Genomic DNA, 16,924 nt, shown 5'->3' on the forward strand with positions numbered 1-16,924 from the left:
AGTACAGATACTCAGCTAACAAAATATATATAGCCATTAGGTACTGGGGAAAGATGGCACAATGTTTATTTTCACTGTGACCACTAGATCAATTTATTACTCTCTTACTCCATTATCTCTGTCTGAGGGGAAAAAAAAAAACACCCAGCATGATTCAGAAACTCTGGCTAGAGGTAGACGTAGTGAAACCTCATTTTTGTAGACATGGAAACATCATTGGATATTATTTCACAAACTAAAATCTTTTTTTTTTTTTTTTACATTGCAAGAAGGTAAAAGATGATTGCAAATGACAAAATCTTACTTCAAATGTTCTTCGTTTTTGCAATTGAGTAATTATTGCGGCACTAAGACAGAAAAGATGCTCTGTACTAACTTCCAAAAGTCTTTTTCTAATTTCCAACAAAATATAGTTTCTCCAGTTTGCAGCTCACCCAGCGATTTGGCTCCGTGTGTGTAGGACGAATGGTGCAACGTTGAGCTACGGGCACTGGGTGAGCGCGGCATTGTGGAGCGACCGAACAGGTTGGCACTCTGACGGGCTGCTGTGAGCACCCTCTGGCCGCTAAAGATGCTCTCGTCGGAGAAGGTACGCTGTAAAGAACGGGGACTTGGCGTGGAGAGCGAGAATAAGGGCTGAAGACCAGAGAAAGCACAGTAAGCGCCGGCCAATCAGTGCACATGCTGCTGCTGCATCCATTCAGAAATTTAAACTGCATTTATGAACTAGTGTGTTATCAAATACATAGTACCTTAGTTTTGCTACAGCTAGGCGGAGGGCTGTCCAGAGTGATTAGCTTCTTTAGATCCTCCTCTACAGTGGATTTTGGAGTGGGCTGAGGGGACTGGCTCATCTTCATAGTGGCCCGTAGCTGAGGCTGCCCACCTAAATAGCCATCGCTCTGATGCCGCCTGAATCAGAGAAGACAGAAAAAGCCAAAAGCCGCTTGACCACATGCTCGATAATGGTTCCGTAACGCAATTGACTGAACAGTGAACATTTTAGCAGCATTATAGACCTCTGGATATTGATTTAAATTTATCCCTAATGAGCAAACCTGGCGAGAAAATAAATTCCCTGATAAGATACAAGGAAGAAACCTTGAGACAGAGTCAATAGGGAAACTCTTTCGGCTAACCCCGGATATTGCTGCATTGTATTACTTAATATTAATGGGCTTTACAATTTTGACACAGAGCTCCTCAACTGAACTAGTAGCTTTTAGTAGATTTCTGCAGAGACGACTGAAGGCCCATTGCTTTACAATATGACTTATGCGGGCAGAAACCTCAACCGGTAATTGGGCCACGCCCAATGAGCAAGCTGTGTATTTTATTCATATTCATAAATGCAGGCCAATCTGTAAAATGTACACTCCAGTGCTCATGATATTTCTCACTCTCCAGTGTTCTGTATTGTTTAAAGATTTATAATCACACTCTTGATGTCACCCAAATGAGGATGGGTTCCCCTTTTGAGGCTGGTTCCTCTCAAAGTTTCTTCATCCAAGGGAGTTTTTTCTTGCCACAGTCGCCACGGCTGCTCATCAGGGATAAATACACACCATTCACCTTAACTGTTGATTTCTGTAAAGCTGCTTTGAGACAATGTCTGTTGTGATAATGATTTTTACCATCCTAATGAAAACAGCTAAAGAATAAGCAAGAATGCGCTGAATGTTATCATACAAAATCTCCTTGAGTATTATTATAGGATATAAGACCACAGATATGTACAGCGCTTAATAAAGCAACTCGGTGTCCTCCGTTATCTCATCACATGGGTTGAGCTGAAGCATTCCCCACTGCACAAATGCCAGAACCACATTCCACTCACTAAACAGGATGAGTAAATAGTAATGACAAGATATGTACATGTATGTACACGTTTAGACTCGATTACATGTAGTGACAGGTTTAAAATCGTAGTATTATGGAGTTAAAGGTTTCTCAAAATAGAGTAAATGCTGTCCATGCTACTGTACTGTACTGTAATAGAAGTTTAAGAGTGGGCCTCTGTAGGCGTGATGGCCGTGTTGACACGATGAAGCCCAGACGAACCAGCTCTGACTTTCAAATACAGAATTTCCAAGGCACTTCCAGAAGCGTAAAAAACACCCTAATGTAACTTGGTGCTGTGTATTAGGACTGGGGATCCCACAAAACCCAACAAAACACCTCGACAGCGGGTGGTCACACATCGCATTCTTGAAACAAAAAAGGCCATGTTCATTAACATTGAAACAGCGGGGTGCTCTGCCACAATTATGTTCACTAGCTGCTTTATCCTGGTTAGGTTGCTTTTATTTCATCACTTAAAAGTTAATATTTTTGCAAATAAATCCAATTAAGGTGATGACGCACCACCCAGCAGGCCAGTCTCTATTCAGGCAGGGGAGCTCTTCGGGGTCTTCCCACAAATGCAGACAAGCAGCCGACATACCAGCCGGATTGTAACACGAGTTTTGATTGACAGAAACATTCAGTCACAAGGTACACATGCAATTTGAATAATAAAAGGCTGCTTTCTTAGTCTTTTTGTTGAAATGATGACTGGAGGTTTTAAAGGCACTCCAAAACAAGGGCACGAACCCATAATCGGCTTTTTATCGAGCTTAGCTGATGAAGACATTAAACTTCCTTCAGAACGCTTGTGGTAAGATTATGAGCTCTTAGCAAAACATTTTATATATCTCTGGAAAGGTGCACACCACAAACACCGATAATGCAGAAGGGGACTCTCTATTGTTGAGAAGCTACGACCTCTGGGTACTGGCTAGTGCACAACGCTGCAAGCTCACTATTGGGGGTGGGGTTCAATCAGCTATGCAAGCAGCGCATATGCACATGTAGGAAAACTCCAAGCATTAAGAGCCATTCTTAGCAACAGTAGTTTAGATTGAAATCATGGAGAGCAATGGATTTAATACATAGATAACATGGTACGCAAGCAAATAAGACAGACAGTACAAATATTCCAGACATAAAGAGATGGAGAGATAATAGGAGTCTATTGCAAGGTTACCTGTAGGTCTGAGTGTTCATGAGGGGGTGTATGACACAAGAAAGAGAAAGGAAACCAATGGGCATGTGACGACAAGAACGATATCGAATCATACCATAAATCATACATTCGCTTTTTGGCATGTGCTTATATGTACAAGAAATCATCCTGGTGATTCGAAACAAAACAAAACAATAGTCACAATAAAATATCTCTAAGCTCTTGCAGTGTGTATGTGGAGTGTTTGCAGTAGCATTGCGTGCGTCTAGAAGTCCTTACTTGCTAATCTCTACCCTTGACTGAATTAAAAAACAAACAAACAAAAAGGCCGTCAAGGCTCCTCAGGTATTGTGGGAAGGGAGGAGCAGAGGATGGGTCAAACTTTTGGTAAGAGGGTGGTTGGATTGGTCAGAATTCCTTTGGGGGTCTATTTTATGTCATTTTATCGGTTTCGTCTTTTGATAATTTTGCATTCCTTGTGTGTGTGTGTGTGTGTGTGTGTGTGTGTGTGTATATATATTATTTTTTAAACAAACAGAAGTAAAACCATTTTCTACACTGTAATTAAGTGCATTTAATATACATTACACCCTGCGTTATGGCTCCTCGTTCTTTTGGAGCAAGCAACTAAAGAAAGTAATAATACAATGAAACATCTAGCCACAAGATGGAAATGTCAAAGCTTTAGCTCAATTGAAAAAGGCAGCTGAGGAGATCGGTTTTCTCAGGCTGTGACTCATGGGACTTCAAGTCCGACACCTATAGTGCTAGTTTAAGCCGTTAAGTTCTGTGAGTCTGCGTCACATGATTGCTTGAGAAGGACTAAGTTGACTGTGTATTGCACATCTTTGACAAACGCAACTGATTCACCTTATAAGGTCAAACCCTTTATGAATCATCAGGAGTCACGTGCACGGGAAACAGCCATGAACACTACCCTGTTTCTCCTGAAGTAGTTTTTTTTTTTTTTTTTTGGACACAAGACTTACTTGCGACTGCTACCAAATTCCACAGAGTTGATGGTGCCCCCTGGTTTCTTCCAGCCAATCAGGTACTTGCTGGTGGCTCCCTGGCGGGGGTAGAAGCTCTTGGCTCCAGGAGAGAGGGATGGGTGGGTGGGGGAAGAGGTAGAGGGGGTTGATTCCTCCTGAGTGGAGCTCGGTGGACTGCCCGAGTGCACTGAACTCAGAGTGCTTTCAGACACAAAGAGAGTATAAAGAATCAATACTTTCCCTTTCTCTCCTTCCTTAAACCATGCACACAGCGAGCACAGTAGTAAAACGCCAATGTATCAGTGAAGCATGTTGCCAGATATAAAGGTAGCTTAATGCCAAAAATAGAACTGAAGCGATGATTAGTAAAATACTGTACTGCCCGAAAGTGGAAACCGTGTTCAGTAAAAGAGCTTCGTCATTTGTTCAGAGGGGGGGAAATAAAAAGATTTGTGTGGCACAACAGCTAGAGGTGAAAACAGGTCAGGATTTTTCATAAGACAAGATTCTTGAATTCCACATTCCTGAGTGAGTTGTGTGGTCTCGCTTCTCTCGGGAGATGTAGCAAGCATGCACGTTTTGCTAAAAAACAAGCTAGTGCTTGTTAAACATAAAAACAGCTCAACCAATGAAGAACTGCACACTTTATGTTGAGTGATGTGTTAGAAAGACAGCAACTCCTACTCCAAGCAGAAAAATCCCCACTTAATATAAAGACAATAAAACACCAAATCACTACGTGTGAATTAAAGCCAGCAAAAAGCATATGCCTGCTCTTAAATAAACAAATATTAAGCCATAACACATTGTGCAGGTGTTTGAGATGTTTCAAGAGGGTCTTCGTAGAGAATATTAAACTGGCGCTTGTACAGCATTAGCGCGCTCTGATCTTCATCAATGATGCTTGAAAATTTTGAATTAAACCAGAAAAAAATATAAATAAAATAAAAACATTCTCTCGAGCTCTCTTTCTCATATTGTGCCAGTATATGATGTAATGCAAAGTACAGAATAAAACCTGAAGGGAAATGCTACTATGCGAAATATGGATTATTTTGCTATGACAGCATAAACCCAAACCTGCTCGAATACTGTCATGTTACAGAGAAACTTGAAACTCTTTTGTCCTGGAAACACCCCCTGGTCTTTAATAAATGTCTCCAACAATTATTCTGCAGCTTTCAGTTGTGGTCCACTAGTCAGAATGGTCGAGCGGAGTTCCTTGTGTGCCATAGTCCTATATCAGCAATGAGACGTTGCACTGTGTGAAACAATCCGCTGGTCTGCGTTTGCCATTTAAAATTTTTTACCAGAAGCGCCTTTAACAAAAACGAACAAATTATGCTTGCAATGAAGTTTAAGTTTAATATCACACTGGTTGTGTGGGTATACGGAATAATGTGAGAGCATTCAGTATTGCACACTTGCTCATGTGAAACGGCTTAATGGTCATTTTTCTTTTCAATTTTTTTTTTATTAAACTGGCTTTTGTGGCTCATCTGCCTTATATTCCCAGTGCTTGGGAAGTTACTAAAGAATCAATAACATAGAAGACGGTCATTAATATAAAATGAAATCAGAGCCGTCAGTCATGTTGTTAAAGAAAATGTACCAACGTCTTCCGACCAATCAGGTTTAAGACTTAAAACATCATCATGGCTTTATAAAGACAAACAATTATAGAAACCTGAGGTCTGAATGAATGCGCAGTGCACTAAATGTAAACCGTTTGAAGGTGTACCTGGAATGAGAGGCTGTGTCACTGATATTATGGGAAGTTGTGTCTGGAGGCAGAGGGCTTTTGGCCTGATTCTCAGAGAGATCTGTGTGAAGCGGAGTCTCTGAGCCAGCTGGGGAGACCTGCAGAGCCTGGCAGGCAGAGGTGATCTCCCCCCAGTGAGCTGAGGCTTTCTCTTTCAGCTTCGAGTTGATGCTAACTGGAACGGAGTCAAAGTTCCTAAGCGAAGCTTCACCAGCACCATTAGCAGAAGCTCCCTGGGGACAATCGGTTGTAAAGCCGTTCAGATCCGAGTCTAGCCTTCCATCCAAATCGAACCACTTCTCCTCAGTATCTGTGCAGCTTGAGGCATGGCTGGAGAGCGTGGTGCTGCTGGATTGGCCGACGGATGCCGTGTCGCTCTGAAGTGGGAGATATTGGATTGTTCGGTGTGCAAATCACGTATACACTTAAATAATATTAGGCCAGACTTTCGACTCACCTTATTTGGATAGTGGTGTGTGTTAGGATCTTTGGGATGTTGGTCAGTGCTCATCAGGGCTGGCTTTACTTTGGTCAGGTCTAAATAACAAAGGATAGAGTTAATCCAGAACATAAATATATGTAGAAAACCTGAGGGTGTGTTGGGTGACAGAGAATTAGCAAGCAATCATTGTCAAGCGCATTTACACTTTTTTTTTTGCCTTGCCAAAGACACTGCTCTCACGGTGTGCACGTGTGTGTGTGTACGCAGTTTTATCAACTGCTAGCCTGAGGAAATGCTTCCCTTTGAGCAAGACAAGGACAAAGTACATCTCAATCCCAGAGAACAGCTAGAAGTTTTACAGCGCTCATATTATTAGAAACAAAGTCGGCTTTACCTATAAAGTCATAACCTCATAAAATACGCCAGTTAAAACTGAAACATGTCTTGATAACACATCTTCAACCACCTGCAATAAAACAATTATTCTGAGAAAAAAAAATCATACGCTACTTTCGATTACCTGATGGTGTCCGATTGGCTCCTTCTCCCTCCCCCATTCTGGCCCAGCTGGGTGAAACCCACACGCACTCCCTCACGATTTGGCGATCAGGAGCTAATGGTGAGCTGCGGTTCGCGTTAAACCTGCAGAGGATAAGGCCAGGAAAAGCACACATGAAACAGATGCTAAGCAAACTTTTGAATGATTAGAAGAAGCAAGGCCTTCTTATTTACATTGCAATTCGAGGACTTTGTATTCATTCTCAAATGAAGCTCTATTCTAAATGACTGTGTAATTGTACTTAGAATCTAATAGTTATTTCTTTTTAAATAAAAAGATATGTAATCAGAGCAATGCACAGAAAGAAATTGTAAACATGTTGTCGAAAATCCCAACTAATTGACGATGATTTTCACAAGAACCAGGATCTTTGGCTATTTGATTCCTCTACTGCTTCAACACAAGGGATTCATCAGGAAAAGTACCAGTGTTTCTTGTGTCTATCATCTGGTAGCAGGAATTAATAAATGCATGACAAAAGAGCGCCCGAGTGACAGAGTAATTAAAACTGTTGTGCAGTTTGCCAATCCCTAAACTGAATGTTTGCTCTGAAACATGAAATGCAGGTTGACATTAATGATTACATTCCCAGCTTCATTAGGCTACGGAGTTAATATTACTATTGCCAGCCGTGACTATGTGAGACTCATCCAAATCTGACTGGTGCAGGATAATTAGGTTGAGAGCCATTTTGCTTCCTAACCTAATATAACCTATATAACATATAGTCATGTGGACTAAAAACCGCGTAGCGTTACCAAACTTGAGACTATCTGAGAGTGGTGGTCCGAGTCTGGTTGAACTGAAACCGTGCCACAATTCCCGTTAACGTGAGCGCACTTGTTCAGAAGGGAAAATAACCTGCGGATGTGTTAAATAACCTGGACAGCTATGCGAGACATAAACATATGTACAATATTATATATAAGGAAAAAAGGTTGTCCATGCGCTGTAATGAAGTAATATTCGCTAACCGATGATACTTCATTATTGTATTATTATATTATTGCAGGTAGATCTGTCTGTTGTGGTGGGTGTTTATTGGATTTTCCATCACCTACCCATCCGGATTGGACTTTTGACGCCAGTGGGTGGAGCTGGTGCTGGTGTCACTGGAGAATGATTGGTTGTTGGGGGAGCTGCGGGTGTGCGGAGACCGGCCCATCACAATGGAACATGCCAGGGCGTAGTTATCGGAGCCTGGAGAGTACCTGAGAGGGATGAGGTTAATGTTAGCTTCACTACAGACTATATTACAGGACGAAGTAATAATCAAAAGTCAGCAGTCTTTACAAGATAACTAATGCGTTAGATACGGCAATAAAGCGGGAAGCCACCAGAGTGCATTACCAGAGTTAAAAGCAGCATCAACAGCAATTCTGTCCAACTTAAGCCCACGTTGATGTGTCCAGCAATGTTTAAATAGGGTCTAAGTGACTAGTGAATGCTTCCTCCGAGAACTAGATCAATAGCATTTTATTTATAGAGTGCTTTCAACAATACACACTGTCATATCAATATTTGGGTTGCTGCTGAGACGAAGTGAACGGTCATGTAAATTTCGATGAGAAAATAGTAAGATATAAAAAAAGCCAGAGAAAAAAAAAATGTTATTGATTTGATTGATTTATGCCACTTAGGGTTGACTATCACCATCTTAGTTCCATTATTTGCAACATGATACAGGATTGTGATGATTAAAAAAATAATAATAATTAAAAAATAATAGTTAGATGATTTTACTATAAAGTGAGATTTTACCATAAACACAGAATTTAAATATCCGAAACAACAGCAAAACTTTTTTTTTTTTTTTTTTTTACACAGAATTCTTATATTTACTCAGGAGAATCTTACTGATGCTCATTACCAATTCATGAGCTACCTTTTTGCGTTCAGTGCACGACCTTCACTGGACACACTCCGAGGGATGAGTGAACCACGTCTGGCATAGTCGGAATTCGCCGTCTTGCTTAGTGTTGCCCCTTGGCCTTGGTTGAGATTTCGATTCTGGGAAGTGCAAACCACAGTCTGCGGAGGAGCGCTGGGTCGAGGCCACTTCTCATTGCTATTGCGAAACGGGAACTTGTATTCATACGGCATCCCCTCCTTGTGGTTTTTGTAGTCCACTAGTGGCATGTGGTATATCTCTGAGCAACCTCTTCAGGCGGGAACAAAAAAAGCAAACACTCACTCAGTAATTTAACCACCTGCCACATTGTGCAGATAAATGTGGTTCGACCAACCACAAAACAGCTGTAAGGAAGTGGAGAACCTGCAACAACCTAAAAGAATCTGAGTAAATAGCATCAAATACAGCATGCACCATTGTTAGAGCCTGAGCAACACAAATGCTAAAGGTCAAAAGTCAACCTTTTTAACTATTACTATATAGTCAACTCCAAACTATTTTCTAAGTATTTTTAAGACTGTTTTTTTAAGCTTTCTCACACAAGCATGTAAATAGACAGACAGACAGACAGACAGACAGACAGACAGACAGACAGACAGACAGACAGACAGACAGACAGTTTCCTGGAATGAAATATAAGGCATCTTCTAAACCTAAACCTCTAATAGAACCTCAGAAAGAAAATTTCTAATTGTCCTGCGTAAGATCACCTGCGTGGAGTGGAGTCCTCATGTGGAGGGATGATCACCACTCGGACCGTCACTGAGGTGCGCAGCAGGTCAATGATTTGCTCGTGTGACAGTGAGGCCACGGAGACCTTGCAGATCTCCACCAATCGGCTGCCCTGCCTCAACCCTGCCTGCCATGCATAGCCGTAGGGCTCGACGTCAGCTACAATGCCCTCGAAATTCACGTGGAATCCGAGCTGACCCAGAGCGTTCCTTCTCAGAGTCATCTCCTTCGTCTGACTGCCCTTTGTCACTAGCTGAATAATAAACAAACAACACGCCAACCATTCAAAACGAGCACATTTTCATTCAAATGGCATGAGCTTTCATTCATTGTGTTGCATATTGTATATAATTCGAACATAGTTATGGAAAGCATATCAATTCGCTTTACAAATAAACCAACCGCAACAAGACTTTTAGCATATCTGGATTTTCTACTTGTGTTTTTGAACATGCAAACTTCAAATCTGCATAAAAATGGGTGAATTTTGGAGGCCCAATTACTTTCTCATCTCCGTGGCAGTCGATTTCCTGTTGAACTGTTAAACTATTAACTTTTTAATAAAACTTAATATTTGCCTTTTTAATTAATAAATCGTTAAACTGATGCGGTTAATATGATATAAACATAATACTAAAATAGGGTATACCCACACCTACAATCTAACTGGCAAGAGCGTACAAAAATGACTCCCAACAAATGACTCTATGGTCAAAAGTATGCGGACACCGTATGTTGTTCTTCCCCAAACTGTTCCCTCAAAGGGAATACAAGTAAAAGACATACAACTGTTAATTCCTTCACTAGAACTATGGGGCACAAAGCGGTTCCAGCTTGACAGTGCCTCTGTTAAAAAAAATAAAATAAAAAAAAAACAAGCACCATAAAGTTTGTCATGGTTGGAGTGGAACAACCTAAGAGTCACATTACACCCAACATGCTCTTGAACCAAAAAAGAAAATCTCCACAGCCACAATCTAAAATTGGGTTGAAAGGACTACATAGAAGAAAAAGGAAAAAAAAAGGATGCTCAAGAAGCGCAATGGTGTTATTACCAGGTGTCCACAAACGTTTAGCCGAACAGTCTACTTACAAGCAACAGTAACCTTCAGACATAAAAACAAGTATAGATGTGGCTAGGAGTTCTATCCCTTTAAATAGGCCTGTGTGGAATGACCCCAGAGAGCAACAAAGCTCCACCAGTGAGAGAGACTGATGACAATGCTTTTTGTCTGTGTAGATAATTATCTACCATACCATTACTGCACTGACACACACACACACACACACACACACACACACACACACACACACACACACACACACACACACACACACACACACACACACACACACACACACACACACACACACACACACACACACACACACACACACACACACACACACACACAGCAATCAAATCTAGGCAGTGGCCAAAACAACAAAATCAGACATCGAATATCTGTGTGCATATGTGAGAGATGGAGGAGTATAAACTGACATACAGATTATTTATCTTGACATATGGTTAGTTTTCTATATACTCTAAACTCAGCAACAACTGCATGCTTTAGGATTTTTTTCTAAACAGATGTTTAACCTGTGTAAAAAAAAATTTATCAGTCGATTGTGCTGCAAATCGAGCCGATTATTAAACAGGCGCATCTAACACACCGAACCGTGCGTGCATGTTCTGCGCTTGCATGAGAGATCACAACCCTCCCATACCAGCAGGTAGCAGTAGTCCGTGTTCCGCATTCAAACAGGAAAAAGACTAGAACTGTAAATATATAAAGCAAGCAGTGTTTACAATGGATTCGTGTTTTTTTTTTTCATCATGTCCGCTAAGTTGCAAGAATGACAACAGCAAGAATGACAACAAGCATGTTTTATTTTTTCTCGTGTGCTCGTAGCTGATCGGAGTTCTCTTTCCAAGTTTTTGGAACTGTATTATTAGTGAGTCTTCAACCAGATGTAGTTTAGTTTAGTCACAGGGACCAAACCCTGCTAACAAGTGCACTGATTGGAGAGGCTCGTTTTGTTCAATAAATGTATAATTTAAGCAATTTTCTTTTCTTTATCACGTTTTCTTTATTAACTATTTGATTTTGAGATGAAGGGGAAAAAAGAAAATCGGACAAACATATCAGTCAGAAAATTGGTATCAAATATCGGCCGCCGTGATATATTATATATACACATACATACACATACACACACACACACACACACAGTAAGTTATATAATTACCATAATTGCCTTAATGACTATAAAGGCTCCCACTGACCTCCAGACGTTTGACGACCTCACCGAAGTCCTCTGTGTTGTTGTTGATGGATCGCAGCGAAACACTCTCACCTCGCTCATAGTAGATCTTCATAGAGGCGGGGCTTCCCAGCGACCAGCCAATCACATCTCTTGTGGAGCAGTTAAACGCCAAGGCTTTGATCTCCTGGTCGAGTATAAGGATGAACTCATTAGAGATGGCCAGGAGACCCTCACGCTCCGCCCCCATCGTGAGGTCCTCCAAATGTACTGCCCATGTGATTGCGCCCAGGCTGCGCAGCTCCGCCCCTGCATGAGGGCGGACTTTCTCTTTTCGCTTATGTGCCAGAGAGATGAAAGGAAATTTTCCGGATGATTCCACCGGCGTGCTGGTGACGTGCCGCTCGGCCAGGTCGCGCAGATACTCCTGACGCGTGCGTGTAGCCATGGCGCCAAACTTGGACGATTTATGAGCGGCGTTCTCTGCGTTGACGACTTTCGTCAGAAGGAACTCTCTGAACACCGTGGATTTGGGTAGAGTCACTTCTTTGGGGATTGGAGGCCCGAATGAGGGCACATCACTCGAGCGACTGACTGCCACACTGCAAGAAAAGACCAACAAAAACAAATGCATTGCTCAGTATTGTGTTTTTGACCGATCAAAAAAATGTGAGCTGTCTGAATTCAATATAAAATCAGTTGCTGTGTTGCTTTGAATATATGAAAAGTAGACATCAGAAAATAGCATATTAAAAGAGTTACAATAAAAGCCTAATTACATTAAGGACCAGCTTGAAATGTGTGATGCGCTGACTGTGATTTTGTCCAACAATTTGTTCACCCAGATTCATACCAGTTCATTCAAAATGATTTTCTTTACTATTTAGTGCTCTGATGTAGCACATCCAAACAAAGTCACACAAAACACTGATTCAATGAAATACAAAAAAAAAAAAAAGTCGTTCCTTACTTTATCCTACAAGCCTGAAGATCCTGAAACCACTAGCAAAAGAACAGTGGTTTTGGCAGTACATAATGCTAAAACCACACACAAAAAAAGAATGAGCAAGAGCTCTATTTAGTCAGGTTTCTTGCTTGGCATGCTTTGTAGATGGACAAAAGAAGTAGGTCGAGTGGACTTTCCCTCGGGAGGTTGGAAAATAAAAGTACTAGTAAGGTCAAAATGAGGTAAAGAGGGAAAAAAAAAAAAAGAAATAAACTTCCATTATTGTCAAGAAAACAGTTTTCCTTTGGCTATTGCTCAATGCCAAGCCTTTATACATTCTTGCACAAAGAAGGGTGTGAAGTGTTCAATGGACAGGGGGGTTACAAACTTCTGAAACTCCCTCATGATGCTGTAGCTGACCACTAAATAACTCCCACACACACACAGCCAGAAACAGACTCTTGTTTTTTCTGGAAGCACAACTGCTATAGGAAGTGAGAGAGAGCGAGTGTAAAAACATGGACAAACGCATACCAATTTGCTAGAAAACCACAAAATGGCGATTCAAGCTATTCCATAAGTAAAAATAAGTCAAATAACTTTCTTTTCGGCTTCTCCAGTTAGGGGTCGCCACAGCGGATCCTCCGCACGTTTGATTTGGCACATGTTTTACGCTGGATGCCCTTCCTTACGCAACCCTCCCCAATTTATCCGGGCTTGGGACCGGCACTAAGAGTGGCTGGGGATGGTTCCCTGACCGGGAATCGAACCCGGGTCGCAGCAGTGGGAGCGCTGCATCTTAACCTTAACTTAAAAATAAGTCAAATAAAATAGAAAAAATAACATGACAAATAAAGAAAAAATAAAAGTAAGAGGGTCACTGGGCAAAAGTAACAAAATATATATAGTCTAAAGCAGGGGTCACCAACATGGTGCCTGCAAGGACCACGAGTCACCGGTGGGCCTTTTCTAAAAATAGATCACCATAGCGCCACTTACCAGTGAGCTGCAACTCATTTTTTGTTGCTATTCTTTTTTAAATCACACTTGCATTGGTATAAAGTTATATAAGTTATATAAATAAAGTTTTGCATATTGATATTTATCTGTTTTCTACCTTGTTAAATCATTGTTGATTATAATTGTGAGAAAAAATTAACATGATCAGTGTCTTCACATAGATGAATATCATTCATTATTAATAATACAATATTAATAATTATAATAATTAAAGGTAAATTGAGCAAATTTGTTATTTCAAAAGTGTGTATCAAACTGGTAGCCCTTCACATTAATCAGTACCCAAGAATTAGCTCTGTTTCAAAAAGGTTGGTGACCCCTGATCTAGAGCATAAAATTCATTATAATCATGCATGTCTCGAGTCCATGAGGTAAAAAAAAAAGATCATCATCAGATTTCTGACTGATTTTTATGAGGTAAAACATCAATCAGTGTCCTTAATACTGAACGCTCAAAAGACAATAAAACCAAAGCTCATTTGACATTACGCAATACAAAAGGTGTTGCCTGCTTTACTTTTACTGCTATACATGAAGCAAAGTCAGTCATTCAAAACTTGTGCTTGAGAAGAGCACTCAATTCAGAGACTTTGCAATATGAATTACTAGATTTAAGGAGGACTGTTTAGCAAATTTGCATGTCAAAAGCTCTTCCATTTTTTATAGTTCTCTACACAATGGACTTTTAGGAGTCTTTTGCACTTTGAATACTTTTCCAAGGTGCAAACACTAAGGGCAGATTGGTATGAGCATGGAAACCACAATCACAACAAAAGAACACATACTGAAATGTATTCTCGGCTGTCTGCAATCGATTAAAAAAAGGAATGAATCTTTGCACTAAGACTAATGTATTAACTGATTACCAGTTAGAAATAACACTTAAAACTGAGTTGTCACTGGAAATAATACTAATACTTCTAAAGGAAGCGAGAATGTACAATATATAAGCATAAGTATTGGGACTTCAAGTATTGTGACATTTCCAGCCATACCTTTTTCTTCCTCAAAGTGTTACAACAAAGGTGCAGCCACACAATTGTATAGACTGTATAGGTGAATGCAGAAGATTTTCCCTTTACTTCAACTAGGACAACAGACCCTTCAGAGAGACTCCATAAAGACATGGGTTGAAGTGGAAGATCTTTAGTGGCCTGTTCTAGAGCTCTGACCTCAACCTTATTGAACACCCTTCGGATAACTAAAACAGTGGTCCCCAATCTTTTTTGCGCCACGGACCGGTTTAATGTCGGACCATATTTTTACGGACCGGCCTTAAAGGTGTAGCGGATAAATACATCAAAATACAATGATACGATCGGCATAAAAACTGGGATTTTCTAAATATAATAATAAACGTGAATCCACTGTGGTGGTTTGTTTATTTTGCTCGCTTGTGCGTTTGAATTTAGCGGTAATGTATTATGTGTTAGCGGCCGGAGCAGCCAATTTAAGAAGGTAGGGTAAGGGATAGGGGTAAGACGTGACCGAGGCATTATGATATGCATCAAAAGTGAGTCATAGACAGATGTGGCGAAGAATCAGATGATTAAGAACAAGGAAATAATGTAAGTTATGTATCCCATGGACCGGTGCCGGTCTGCGGCCCGAGGGTTGGGGACCAGTGAACTAAACCACTGACTCCACCCTTTTGTGCTTTTGGCTGAACGAGCACAAATCTTTACAACCACAGTCTAAGATATATACACCCCGACTGAAACAAATAAAATGTCAATATAACTTGGAAAATAACGTTTTTAATTTCACTAAATAGAAAATCTAAAATATTTACTAAATAACTTTATTCCTACTAAAATCCTACTATGGGTTATGAGCAGTCCCTGTCCACCAAACACAATTTATGTCCTTGTAAATACTTTCATTTAATCTTTAACAATCAACATCCAAGTCCCTTTTGCTGACTGCCTAATGTTTACTTCTGGTGAACAAAAAAAATTACGGATATTCCTTTATCTGTGAAAGGTTTTAAGTCTCTGCTACCAAACACGCAATTTCAAGAAAAGCCTTCATTTAGATTTTTTTTTTTATGTACATGCAATTATGTTCAGATTACCACCACCTTCTGCAAGAGTCCAGGGATGAATCGGACGGACAAGCAATGCCTCAGAGACAGCTGTGTGTGGATTCAGAATTAAAGCCTCGCCAAGGACAAGCGTGGCTAGCGGCACATCACAAGGAATTTCTTTCTGCTGATATTTCCAAGAGGAGCTATCCCTTTTTCGATTTCCAACTTTCCTTTGAATCATTTGAAGAAAAATGTATTAAATGTCCAAAAAGAGAAAGGTGGTCTTCATCGATGTTCGTTCTTCCAAAATAAAGAGAAACCAAGACACTGAGACCGTGACGTCAAGAAATAAAAAAGAAAAACCCCAACGGAATCAATCATTCGTAAGGAGATCATGCCTTTTTTAAGAATTCACTTTATTTCCATTTGTTCCTGTATGGTGCTATAAAGTCCTGATTTCTCTTTGCCAGAGTGTTCAAATAGAATTTTGAAGAGGAAAAAGGTAAAAAAAATATATCAACTAAACGTTGATAGGTCAAGCATGTAGAATTGAAAAGGAAAATCCTTTTAAGACAAAAACTAGGAAGGTGCATGTGCGGTATCGAGAGCACGATGCTGTAAGCTGCGAGTCTCGTCATTCAGTCGATAACCCTGTGCATGCATGAGAGCGTGTGTGAGAGCGTGCACGAGGGTGGGGGGATGAAGGTCTGAGCACAAGAGTCCTGCACATCACTTAACTTCTTCAGACTCTCCTGCGGCGGTCGAATGAAGTGTGCGCGTATACGCATTTGTTCAAACCGCTTTGATGATTTAACGCAATCGAGACCTATTTTTTTAAATCTTTTTAAACCTTATTAAAACAGTTACAGTTTGGCAAAAAGGAAGATCCCACAAAAAATGTTTTAAAAAGAGATCTGAAATCAGTGCTTTGGTGCCTCAATCACGTTAGGTAACAGTTCATGGAGCAGACATGCAGTCAAACTTAATCAGAGCGAATGTACTACACATATACGCGTTATGACGTATACGTGACGAGCGAAGCGTTTCACTGGAATTTGGTACTGAAATCGATCATCCTTTAAATAAGGTGCTTTTTAAAGCCACAATCAGAAACTATGGACTATTATCAGCCAGACGGAGAAAACATTTGAGCGCTAAATTGAAAGCAAATAATTTTATATTGACTTCCTGTCCCTCGGGAAGAGCAGGCACAATAGCTTGCTGGGAAAAAAAGCATTATGAAGCTTCCTAGCTCCGGGCA

At 40.5% G+C, this 16,924-nt stretch overlaps 1 protein-coding gene across 2 annotated transcripts in view; it reads right to left on the minus strand.

Annotated features, from left to right (window-relative positions):
* LOC310731069 (signal-induced proliferation-associated 1-like protein 1) overlaps window positions 1–16,924 on the minus strand; it is a 54,277-nt gene that overhangs the window by 3,798 nt on the left and 33,555 nt on the right. The window contains exons 8-17 of one of the 2 annotated variants that reach the window (XM_083550411.1): window positions 11,694–12,273; window positions 9,382–9,656; window positions 8,645–8,920; window positions 7,821–7,970; window positions 6,721–6,842; window positions 6,216–6,295; window positions 5,738–6,135; window positions 3,994–4,197; window positions 753–912; window positions 435–636 (exon numbers count right to left, since the gene is read on the minus strand). In XM_083550411.1, coding sequence (XP_083406537.1) covers window positions 435–636; window positions 753–912; window positions 3,994–4,197; window positions 5,738–6,135; window positions 6,216–6,295; window positions 6,721–6,842; window positions 7,821–7,970; window positions 8,645–8,920; window positions 9,382–9,656; window positions 11,694–12,273 — 2,447 coding nt within the window. The remainder of the gene's footprint in view (window positions 1–434; window positions 637–752; window positions 913–3,993; window positions 4,198–5,737; window positions 6,136–6,215; window positions 6,296–6,720; window positions 6,843–7,820; window positions 7,971–8,644; window positions 8,921–9,381; window positions 9,657–11,693; window positions 12,274–16,924) is intronic. The other variant, XM_083550412.1, reaches the window with a different exon arrangement.

This window comes from Silurus aristotelis, assembly GCF_946808225.1.
Source record: "Silurus aristotelis genome assembly, chromosome: 9".
Lineage (NCBI taxonomy): Eukaryota > Metazoa > Chordata > Actinopteri > Siluriformes > Siluridae > Silurus > Silurus aristotelis.